Consider the following 12,993-nt stretch of genomic DNA (forward strand, 5'->3'; position numbering starts at 1 on the left):
TTGATTGAGTAAAATGGGAGCGGAGGTTTTTACACACCGCAAACGAGATACATGGTCTGGGAGCGTTTCACCTTCCATATGTCGGTTACTTTGCTATTAACTGTGCAGTCATGGTAAAAGAAAGTTAATTACCTACATTATTCTCCGTCATAAATTTTAGAAACTCAAGTTGTAAAGTGAGGTAAAAACTACCATACAATCATCAGAACATATAGGTACACATTTTTATAGAGCAGCCCGAGACAATGATAACAATAGAAAAACAAAGGGGAAAAACGGGTAACAAGGCTAAAATACACAATTAAAAAAAAACCGAGACGTTTCGACTCAAAACTAAATAATTTTCAGTCGGAAATGTTACAATAAAAATTTAAAGAAACGATGAAAAACCCGAGTCTTACATGGTGGTGGTCGGGATCTGAGGGGGAAAAAAATGAACTTCAGAACTTGACGATCAAAGTTTTCTGAATAGACTCCGAGTGAATCAACAAACTCCTCGAGAATGCCTGAAACCCAATTGTTAAGGAGAACCGCACAAAAATTATATGATATGACTTGCCAGGGAAATGAGCGTCTACCTCCACATAATTATACGGAATAATGAAAGCGAGTGGCGGGTAGCTGGTGTTTCGCCGTGATTGAACTTATTGATTTGATGATTGATGAACAGCAAAAACACAACTTTCAGGCTCAAAGTTTAAGCTAAGCGTACGGTAAGGCACGATGAATGGGGGTAGATGAATACGTGACTTAGGGAGTACTTTTTAAATGGAGCGTGGGAATCATGCTCTTTTGTCCATTCGTGGTAGAGATCTTAGAAAAAGAATGTTTTAACCCATTCCCTTAACAATTAATTTTGCATGCCCGCGCACAGAGCTACTATTTAATTTTGCTGTAAAAAGCTGTATTTGGTTTCTTCTTAGTTTTCTGCTTTTCCTGATAATTAGGAGCAAGTTTTTGGCCTAATTCTTATTAGTTATGACTAGAAGGATGTTTATACGAATAAATTTGCCTGGATGTTGCACTTTTTCTGCAGTAAGTCAGCTTAGGTTAGGGGAATTTCCTGAGAAAAAAAAAAAAGTGTTAAATTTAGGAGAAAAATCTTATTTATTGTAAGAGGAAGTACATGCAATGAGCCACAAAACCTCTAAAACTCTTAAACATATGCTCAAATAAGATCTAAGCACCAATTAGCACCAAAATAAGAAAAAGAGCGAAAATAAGCTTACATCTCGTTGTTGTGATTCATTGATAACAAGAAAATAAACAGAGAGCAAGTTTCGAGGTTATTCCAATCTTCCACATTTTCAAACTAACAAAATTCCCTATATTCGGGGAAATTACCGTACAAAACCAATACAGGTTGGTCATACTGCTTCTAGTTACAACATCTGTCGATTTACGTGGCGCTATCTATCGTGAAAACATCAAAACACGGCAATACGCGTAGCCAAGTTGCATGACGAGTGGGACTCGTCATTTCACGTTTGTCCCGGCGCGGCCATGACGAGTCAGGCTCGTCATATTAAGGGAATGGGTTAAGCACTCGCAAAAGAAAGGGCGCTCAAGCGCCATTTGTATTCGATCCAATGAAATCGGGTCAGTACTCGTTTCATGATTTTTCTCTTACTACTCAACCAAATGTATTCCTTTTTCACGGAGGATATTTTTGAACAACACCTTGATGCTTTAAAAAAGAAAACCTCCATCTCGATTTCATGGAAAAAAATGATATTGCTGATTTAATAATTTTTTAGTTAACAAAATGTTCGACATGTTTCAATATACCTAGATTTCACAATAAAAAAGGCTACTTTAACCACGGAGGCGGTTAATTAGCTTTCCACTATACTGTAAAATGTACATTTGAATCATGTCGAACATATTTTTTTAACAATTTAATTGTTAAATCAGCAATCCATTTTTTTCCGTGTTTAAGGGCGTTCCAGTTTTTTCAATGGCTAGAATGCAACTATTCGTGTTCTGAGATGTCCGTGCAAAATATTGCAGGCACTGTAGTGTTTTTGAGAACAACGTACGACTTCGGTTTTTAGTTCTTCTCCAGCTTTTGTACGCTGCATTTACAATCGCATTTGCCATGAAATCGTGAGAGTTCGAATGAGCCGGGTACAGCGTTGTCGAATGGTGTATATTTTCCACAAAAAAAAATCCACAGAGGTATCAGGGTATCAGGTCAAATTACGACGAATTGAATTTCTGTTTTTTGCCCTTCGCACTAAGAAGTGTTGTGATTAGGATTTATTTTCTTATACTATACGTCAAAAAAACCCTGAAAATCCGAAGGAAAAATAGAGAATTCTTACGTTCCAATCATCTGAAAAGTTAGGAGATTTTTAAATCCAAGAAAATTTAATTGACATCCTGCAAACAGTGATGATTATAATAGAAGATCGTGATTCAGCTCGTTTTTTCTTTTTTAACAGTCCCGTAAATTGCACTATTTGGCAACGCTGCCATAACGGAAGATAGTAAATAATTATGTGGGTTTGGTTATTTCATAGGTACTTTAAAAAAAATTAAAGGACAAGCAGATTATGGAGAGGATTGAGTGGCTAATTGTCAATAAAGTCAGGCGAGAGATAGCCGCATAAATAATCTGCATTTATGTATTTGATTCTTTTTCTATTTTTTAGTTTGATTAAATACTCAAACCGCCCTGTCTTCGAGCAATAACAACGCATGCCTGAAATGAGTGGCATATTTCGTTATCCCAAGTGTAGAATATTAAAGACGCTCCGTCGTCAGTTTCAACCACTAGGTTTGGAGGAGGCAACTATTCGTGTTCTCGGGATGTCCGTGTTGCATACACAAAAATTGCAGGCGCTTTGGTTTTCTTTGACCCAACGCACGGCTCTAGTTGCATAGGATAATTTTAACAGATTCTTAAGTAAATTAAATGATAAGACTCAGGAGAGGGTAGAGTCTGTAATATTTTCTAAAAAAATTTCAATAAATCGGAGATTTTTAAACGTTCGCACCTGAGACGCATTTGCCACAATTATTTACTGAAACAATTAAATCTTGTTGAAATTATAGTGAATTAGTGGGCTGTTTGTTGAAATGAATAGACAAAGCGACAGACAAAGAAGGTACAGGGAGTATGGAGCGATCCTATCGGTTGAAGTGGGTGATTCCTATAGACTGAGGGAGAAAATGATAGACTAACTGTGGGGTTTCAGGTGAGTTGCCGTTAGTTAGTACGTTGCCTACGAGAATGGAACGTAGCGACGGTAACCGCGGTTAGTCTATTACCTGCCTCCTTTGTCCATTGGAACCAGATTTGTCTATCAATTTCAAGAATTGGCTCGGAGCAGAGTCAAGTTACCTGCCAAACGCAATTCAAAAGCGGTGTAAAAGAAGCAAAGCCGTAAAACCGTAAAACCGCGGTATCTTCAGAAACGTCTTCATTATAAAACGAGCAAGGGTACGTTCTGCGAGGAGAATGCAAATAATTATCGTAAGTTATGCAGGAACTAAAAGAACGAATGCTAACGCACACCAGAGCAGTCTCAGGTTCGCGTGCTATTCTCAAGCATATCGCGTGTCTTGAAGCTTTTGCCAGCGCTGCCGTGCTAAGGAAAAACGCCGTATGAGCCTTCAGGCCTTGCCAAATTTTCTTCGATAAACCACAAATTCCCTAGCTGGTAAACTTATGTATATTTTTCATCCAATTTTTCAGAGAATATTCTTTGTACTTTTATCTAAAGTCCCTGAAAATTTCAAGGAAAAATATTCTTAATTTTCCTCACAGATAAACATTTTATCAAAGGAAATTTGGTAACTCTCGAATGTTCCTACGGCGTTCTTTCTTAGCACGGCAGAGCGAGGCGTTGCGCATGTAAGGACGACAACGACGAAGAAAAGATAAAGTTGCTCGTGCAACGGCTGAAAGATTAACATGACCTGGTCGTGCGTCCAAGGAACCTGTTAGCTCAATGTGCCAATTTGAAATAAGACCCGTTACAATTGGACTTCATTTTGCAGTCCAGGGCTACTCTTTCTGGTTTATTTGGACATATTTCTGTCAAATGGAACTATGCGCATTATGACGTGAGTCCTACAATGCATGTATTCTTATGGGTCTCAGGGGTCATGCCATAATGCACATAGTTCTTTGATAGAAATACGACCATTTTAGAAACAACGCATGTGTCAAATGTTCCTTTATGCAGATAGATGCGTTTAATGGACGAGTAAGAAATAACATATCCTCATTGGACAAAGAGATCCAATTGACGAGGGAGGTGTAACACAAATTCACGTCTTTGAAATGGGCCACAAGACAGGGTATAAGTTTAAAGGACAAGATTTTTCGGTTTTTAGCTACTCGTGATGTGAAAAAAAAGTTGAGCTATTAGCCGATTTTACAAAATCGCACTGAGTCGCAATCATTGCATATATTTGTAGAATTGGCCAATAGCTCAACATTTGCTTTCAGTTTTAAAGGACCACACTATCATGTGGACGTATTTCTGTCAAACGGAACTATGTGCATTATGGCGTGAGCCCTGTTATACATACATTTTTATGGATCTCAGGGCTCATGTTTTAATGCACATAGTTCCGTTTGGAAGAAATTCGTCCATGTTATGTTTCCTTTTCAAAATTCCATGAAAAAATTGAATTACAGAACGGAAAGTCTAAAAATCAATTTCTACGCAGGATACAGGGGTTCACAGTTGAAAATCGCCCAACGAAACAAATACGAATGACGTCATTTGTTTCATCTGACTTTCAGTTGATCCGTGTTTAAAATACTTGTTAATATCTCATTCAGGAGTTAGGGTTTTGAACTTCCCATTGTGTGAATCGTATTCTGCGTAAAGTTTTTTTTTTAAAAAAAACACTGAAAATAAAGAGTCTTTTTGCCGCCAAGAAGTACTTTTTCTTAAATCAAGACTTTTGCTGCTTAATATAAACTTCTTATCCGCTTATCCAAGCATTTTTTTTTCGTGTATCAAGAAAAATTCAGCTTAAATCAAAAGATAAAAAAAATTATCGGCGGCAAATTCAAGAATCACCATGCTTGAGCCAAGCACTTTTTTTGTGTCAGTGAAGCATGCGACATTATCTTTTGGCTCAGACCTTGTCTCGTTGCCTATTGCGAAAGACAAATAAAAATTTCTAATGACACTGATGATTTTGTGATCCAAAATCATCTTAGAGAGCTTTCCTATGCGCTCGCGTGCGACTAGCTCGATTTTGAGTTTTTGTTAACTAAAACCTATTTCCTCATACACTAGCCCCCCCCCCCCTCCTACTGCAGTTTCATCAAAATACCTTAGTTCAGTTCGAGATAAACTCTGATTGAGATGTTGTTTTTCAGGCAAACCCAGGGATGTCTCGTCGCTTCAACTGCAACAATGGCTCGGAGTGCGCTTCGTTGACCGGGGTTTTCAACTGCTCCCTGGGACACTGCTCCAACATGTCGGAACTCTTTTTGTGTCATCACAAAGCGGACGGGATATTCGTGGACAGCGAAAAGGATAACCTCAAATTGAACGGATTTTTCGAGTGCCACCACTCGCGGTAAGTTTTGAAATCATAAATTTGAAAATTTGACGTACTTCTGTCAAACAGAACTATGTGCATTATGACGTAAGCCCTCTTATTTATATATTCCAAAGGGTTCCAGGGCTCATGTCTTAATGCACATACATAGTTCTGTTTCAAATCAGCTAGGAGTATAGTTGGGATCGTGATACTTTTTTTTCCATGTATGCTGACATTTCCCGATATTCTACCTGCTGCAATGTGGTTTCTGAGGCACACGTGGAAAGAAATATTTATTTCCTGCTTTCATGCTTTGGCAGGTGTCGGCAGATCAAGAAACCCTTTTCGTGCGATCGTTACTGTATGAAGATCACTACGACGGCAGTGAACATTTACTTGTCGTACGGGGATCAACTCTACACGGGCGACTGTCGGAGGGCCCTGGCCTACAACGCCGCCAACGGGACGGAGCCTGGCTACCGGGTCAACGCAACCGAGATCTGGACCGAAGAGTCCAGCGGGGGTCTCCTCCTCGCGTCCTGCCATTCCGTCGTCAGGGACAACAACACTCTCAAGTGAGCAACCTCAAATTCCTAGCAGTTTTCACGAAAAGAACCTTCAATCGCGATCAAATCAACGTATTTCTGTCCAACAGAACTACATGCATGTGCAGGAGGGAAAGATGGGGTGTGCTCCTTAGTGCTCCGGCCACAAGACTCAATGGTACGGATGCACGAATATCAAATTAGAATGCGATTATTCGAATATTCGAAACTTTTCCATTGCCATTATTTGAGAAATCGAATCTTGCGATTTCGACTACATTTAAGTGAATATTCGAATCTTTCCGATTAATGCTCCGATTTTTTATTTTTTTGGTGTAACGGTGCTCCGCAAATAACAAGGTGGTGAAACAAAGCTTGCACACGGCTCTATTTTTCGCACTTTTGGAAAAGTATTTCCACACGATGGACTTTTTTCGAACCATGTTGGTGGTAACTTGGACTCCAGGGCATGTAGGTCTATACTGAATGGTCTGCGGGTCTAAAGGGGAATTTTTAACCTCGTAATTTGGACCTGTAGAAGGGACAGTAGTAGAAAATCGGAGTTTTACCTTTGCGAATATTAATCGAATATTCGAATACTTTCATCAACATTCGATTGTGATGCGATTATCTCGGAGACGATAATTCGAATATCGAATATTTGATTTATTGAAATATTCGACCATGAATGGGGATTATAGGCGCGACAGAGACTAAACCGCCGTCGTCGAGCATTGACTCATGAGCCCTGTCCACAAGGCTCTAGATACATGCCCATGGCTCATACAATTTGTACATAAATCCGTTTGACAGAACGTAAAATCCTGCTTTTCAACTTCAGCAAACGAAACTGTGTGCAAACTGCATGCGGGACCTGTGAGCCATGGGCATGTGTCTAGATCCTTGTGGATAGGGCTCATGAGTAAATACTCGACGACAACGCTCGCCGTTGACGTCATTGGCGCTTTATAATACCTACTCGGGTGGATTTCAGCTAATGGGAGAAAATATGGGAAAGACTTGTAACTGGTTGCTCAAAACTTTCAATTATAATATTTTCTCTCGATGTTTGGTTTTTTGCGTAGAAGCAGGTCACACCAACCACAAACAAATTCCTCAGGAGATTTGAATAACTTTAAACCTTTTTTCAACGTGCTGAACAGCGAAAATGTCAGTTTTGTGACGTGTAACTTGGAGGTAACCAATGTATCAAGTCGTTATATAAATAAACCAGGACCTTTTGCGAGCTTCGTCTAATTTTTTTTTAAGTCTTGAATGTATATTGTTTGATATAATATGCATTGAAACACCAGAAAACTATATTATTCAATTTAATTTGAGACTTGAAGCGTGTAACTCAACATTATGTCAGTTTGGTGACGCTATGCGTTTTAGTTTGTGGCCACTCAAGATATTGCGCTTGTGTGCAGATTAAGGCATGACTGAGTGCGGAAAAGGATGACGAACAGACGTGCTCTTGATAAGTCCACATATTTCTTCCAATTTCAGCATAGTTCCAGTTTTTTCTATGGTTTTTGGAGTGTCTCACTTATTCAATGTCAGGTTGGTGACGCTGTTTTCCATCAAAACTTTTGGTGGAATATTGTACTGCAGAAATAGGGAGCTCTAGGAATTTTAAACGAGATGTTAGTTTTTGAGATACCGAAAGTTTAGGAAAATAAAAAGTATCCATGCCACAATGCAAGGAATATGTGAGCAAATATTTTTTTCTTACATCTACAGGTGGCCTCTCGACCTAACCTCAATGATTAGTTTGATTTTGCTACTGTAAATTGGCAGAAAAAATTAATAAAAGCCAAATGTCAGTTTGGTGACGTCACCAAACCTGACATGTCCAAACCATACTGACATGTTACGCTTGGTAAAGAAAAATAATCGAAAGATATTGCGATGCACGTAATTAAATCCTAAAGTATGGAGCGCTAAGATAACAGAAAAGTAGTTTATAGTTTGATATGGCCAAATCACTTTTTAACTTATTTTCAGAACCATTTTCTCCCATTAGCTGAAATCCACCCATTCATTCCCCACGGTCCGAGCAATAACGAGCACACCCCATCTTTTCCACCTCCACATAGTTCTGTTTGACAGAAATACGTTCGGATAAGTTGTCAAGTCAGGCAATACAGGCCCTCAACGTGAATTCACAACAAGGAAGTGTAACCGACACTATATTTTGTCAGATTCTTAGATGGTGATTCATTGGCAACGTGTTGACAATTTCATCGAACGCTCAAGGGAAATCTCTTATTTTGAATGTCTCTTGACAAAGTGTCCACCATCAACCCTTCCATCATTATAGCATCTGATTCAAAATGTAGAACGCACAGTTTCTCCTCGATCAAAAAATGTATTTATAGAAAATAAAAATGAAAGGGTTGGTTTTGTCAAGGAACCTCTGGGTACGTGCTAAAGGACGTGGTTATCATTTGAAAAGTCGAAAAAGTCTGGGAGCAGAATTCATATGAGAAAATTTCAACTCTCTACTTCTCAATTGAAAATACTTGAAAACCAGAAACACTTCATGCTGCACATTGCACACATTGCATTGCAAATCGAAGGAGAGAAAGCTAAGGCACAAACTAGGGCTTTTCGTTCCATATTTGGACGTACTTCTATCAAACGGAAATATGTGCATTAAAACATGAACCCTGAGACTTATAAGAATATGTTCATAACAGGGCTCGCGTCATAATGCACATAGTTCCGTTTGATAGAAATACGTCCATCTTTGCTTCAAAATTGTACATAGAAGATAATTAAAACATTTGAAAGTTCATTTTTGGATCTTCAAAGTCATGTAATTTTAATTACCTTGCAAAAGTTCCCTTTTCTCACTCGAGGCAACAAAACTCAGGCTTATATACTGCCGTGCTGAGGAAGAACACCGTATGAGCCTTCAGACGTTGCCAAGTTTCCTCCGATAAAAACCGATTTTACTGGGAAAATTCTGATAATTATTTTCCAAAATGTTCAGACAAGTTTGTACGCAATTTAATCTATAACATCTGAAAATTTCAAGGAAAAATATGCATGAATGTTGTCAAAAATACATGTTTTATCGAGGGAAATTTGGCAACTCTCGAATGTTCATGCGGCGTTCTTGCTTAGCACGGCAGTATAGTGGAACTTGTTGCAGGGGTTACGACTGCCTCAACGGGACGATCCTACAGGAACAAGCTGTTCCGCAACCGTTTATCAACTTCACAACTTTCTGGGCCCTGAGCGACAACTCGACCAAGTTGGTGGACCGGACGCAGAGATTCCTACCCATGCAACGAGAGCTGACCATCTTCAACAGCTCGAAACTTTTCATCAACTTGGACGGCTGCGTCAACACTCTGAGAGGAGAGTGCCTCGAATTCTACTCCACTCACGGAAGGGATGGTGATAACCAGACCGCCCAGAGTAGATACACGTGCTTCTACAATAAGGTGAGTGCTCATCCAAATGGACGTATTTATGCTAAAAGGAACTATGTTCATTATGACGTGAGTCCTGTTATGCGTATATTCTTATGGGTCTTAGGGCTCATGTCTTAATGCACATAGTTCCGTTCGGCAGAAATACGTCCAAATGCAAATCAAAAAATAAAGAAGGTCCTCTTCATGGGGAGACGTTTCGGTGACCCTCCTGTTGAGGGCACTGTGGCAAATATTTCCCCTCTTTAAAAAAAAAGAAAAAATAGAACAATAAACCGCCGTTGAAGAATTCGCGACTTTATTGCAAAATGTGGTGAAATCGCAATTCTCTATCAGAGAGTATTCACCGAAAAAAAAAGAAGTTGATTTAACATTCTGGGTGCGAGAACTTATGAAATGCCACCTAATTTTAACAGGTTGCAGAATTTTCGATAGAGAATTTGATCGCTTTAACCCAAAGATTTGATCGGCTTGACACAGGAAAAACAAACACAACAAAATTAACCGACAGCTTGTGTTATTTCGAGTTTTACTTCATACATTAACGCAAAATTTTGCTTACTTTTTTTTAGTATGCAGAGTCTTCAAAGATGAACTCAAACTCATGTTACTCTTTCATTCAAAAAGAAGAGTACAAAATGGGTATAGAAATGAAAATCACGACGGTGTAAGTCCGCAACCACCTCGTTTGCGGTGTTCTCAAATCTCCGCTCCTATTTTATTTATTTAAAGAAGAACAAATCGACATAATTCCTTGAGGTTTCCGCAGAATCTTCCTCGCACAAAAGAAAAATCCCGGGAGCTCTTAAGAATTTCCGTTGAGAAGTTTTCCATTTTAAAAAATAAAGTATGATAGGAGGTCTGCGACGCCGCAAAGCGAGATACGTGGTTGCGGACTTACACTGTCCGTTAACCACAGTGCGTAGTTGTGCTTTGTTTCATCTCACAATTAGGCCGGAAGCGGAATTATTTATTTTCCATCATGTATTTGATGCGACTTTTATTGGAAAGAATTTCCTCGCTAAGCGCTGCCTTAATAAAACCGTTGGAAATCCAATATTTCTGCTCAGAATTGAGCTAGGCTACAAGACAATTCTGTGACCCGATCATGGAATAAAAATATCTACCTCATTCTCTCTCTCACCCTCTCTATCTCTTGAAAAATATCTTATAAAATGGAGGGATGTATTACAACGGTAGAAGAGGTAAATAAAAGCTATCTGCCTCTGAGCAACTTATTTTTAATCCACAGCCTCCATCGAGGACCTAAGCTCCAGTGGCGAGGCGTGGATGCTCGATTATCGATATTTCCCCATATGAAGCTATGGTAAAGAATCGATTATTAAGATCTTCGTTGAGAATACCCTGTTTGTCGATCCTTATCCATAGGTTTGAATGGCAGATCAATCGATGTATCGCAAAGCTCGTCACGCCACTGCTAAATGCCTTATTGCTGGAGGCATCAGCTGAAGTTGAATGAGGAGTAATTTTTTCTCGTGAAGGAACATCTCGGCTTCATATTATTTTTCTCAGAATTCTACCAGAAATGAGAAAAAATAGATGGGCTCTTTTTTTCTTATCAATCATGATACCAATGTTAAGGTAGAGTGTCAGTGGAAATAAAATTGCCTAAGGCAAACCTTAGATTGCCGATGTCGCAAAAGGCACATCCTTTTTCACACCCACGTCATAGAAGACTATCGTTTCCTTTTACAGCATTAATAGAAGTTACGTTATTTTATGGAGTTAATGGGACACGAATTGAAGTAAAAATTAAAGTGCTACAAGAAATATACCCTCGTTAGAATTTTATGGGGGAACACATTTGAATAAGTGAAAATTCTCCATTTTAACTCGCTAGTGAGTAATTAGCAATTATTTTTCGCACTTGGTAAACCTCCAGCTGATGATACACTAAAATCAACTGAATGCAGATGTCTTAAAAAAAAAACTCATCTCCAGGCGATTAACCAAAAGGTCTCACATATATCAATAGTAACGGGGGCGTTTCCAATAATAACAATAATAGTAAATCTGCGTGTACACATTTTCTTTTGACGGCACTCGATGCACTCATAACATGTATACATTGAATTTAGAGGATCTTATTGGTTTTTGCTCACGAGCTGAATGTGTGTGTTTTTATGGGAGAGGAAGGCACGAAAAGACATCTCATCAAGAGAGATGTGAGGGAGCATGGAAAGGCACCGCAAAGAGCAAACTCAAGGGATCGCTATAAGCGCCTCTCAGAGTGTCCCCAACATCCCGCGAAAACTTTGAGAATTAAGACTTCTTAGGAATAATTTTGAGCTGCTTTAATGAAAAAATTAATTACATACAATTTCAAAGAAGACAGAAATGTCATGCGGTTATTTTGCAAAATACCCTCCGTGTTCTGAAAAGGCTTTAGTTCAGGCTTTTGATAATCTGAAAGTTCTAACCATCAAAATAGGATTCTACATCTAGGCTCTCTGTTTTTGCCTCTGTTTACAATACTACCGTGCTTAGGAAAAGCGCCGTATGAGCTTTCAAGCGTTGCCAAATTTCCTTTGATAAATCACATATTTTCAGGAAAATCTTTGAATCTCTGTTTCTCAATTTCTCAGATAATTTTGTTTGTAATTTGATCCCAAAGGTCCGAAAATTTGAAGGAAAAATATTCAAAATTCTTCTCAAAAATAAACATTTATCGAAGGAAATTTTGCAACTTTCGAATGTTCATATGGCGTTCTTGCTTCGCACGGTAGAATAACCGCCCAACTTAGCCATCTTCCGTATTCTGTTGCCAGGGAAAAACGCCGTATAAACCTTCGAGCGTCGCCAAATTTCTTCTGATAAAATACTTTCTCGGTAAACTTATGAATATTTTTCGTCCAATTTTTCATATAATTTTTTTGCGATTTCACCTAAAACTCTTGAAAATTTATTAGAAAAATATTCATAACTTTCCAAAAAAATAAACATTTTATCAAAGGAAATTTGGCAACTTTCGAATGTTCATAGGGCGTTCTTCCTCAGCACAGTAGAATAACCGTCCGACTCGGCCATCTTTTCTATTCTGTTTCAGCCCCACTCTCTTTTTCAGTGCCTTAAACAAAACCATAATCCGTTCGCCCCTTCTGATACCCCCCCCCCCCCCCCCCTGCTTCACTCTAAGAGTCAATCTCCTGCGAGAAAGTGTCCTCTGCTAAAATAATAAAACAGAGTTCGTCCGTGACCTGAGCGAGACAATGTTGGAGGGAGGGAGAGTTCCCACACGGATTTAGAGTCAAGTTGTTTTCTGAACGTGTCATCGCGGTGTGAATCTCTTTTTATCTCACTTAAATCCGCTGCCCCAGCGTAATATTTTACCTCTAAGACTTTGCTCTTTTGCAGCTCAAACAATATCTAGTTCGACTGTCTTGGAATTCCTTAGCTAAACATAGATAATTTTACGCATAAAGTTCCAGAAAATCGTATTCTTCCGTGTTAAGAAAAAGCGCCGTATGAGC

General features: G+C 38.9%; 1 protein-coding gene across 2 annotated transcripts in view; it reads left to right on the forward strand.

Moving 5' to 3' along the window:
• Teh4 (tipE homolog 4 phospholipid transfer protein) overlaps positions 1-12,993 on the forward strand; it is a 43,763-nt gene that overhangs the window by 13,423 nt on the left and 17,347 nt on the right. For both annotated transcript variants that reach the window (XM_019054860.2, XM_019054859.2), the window contains exons 3-5: positions 5,348-5,550; positions 5,835-6,089; positions 9,220-9,514. In XM_019054860.2, the coding sequence (XP_018910405.2) occupies positions 5,348-5,550; positions 5,835-6,089; positions 9,220-9,514 (753 nt within the window). The remainder of the gene's footprint in view (positions 1-5,347; positions 5,551-5,834; positions 6,090-9,219; positions 9,515-12,993) is intronic.

Source organism: Bemisia tabaci, chromosome 7, assembly GCF_918797505.1.
Source record: "Bemisia tabaci chromosome 7, PGI_BMITA_v3".
Taxonomy (NCBI): domain Eukaryota; kingdom Metazoa; phylum Arthropoda; class Insecta; order Hemiptera; family Aleyrodidae; genus Bemisia; species Bemisia tabaci.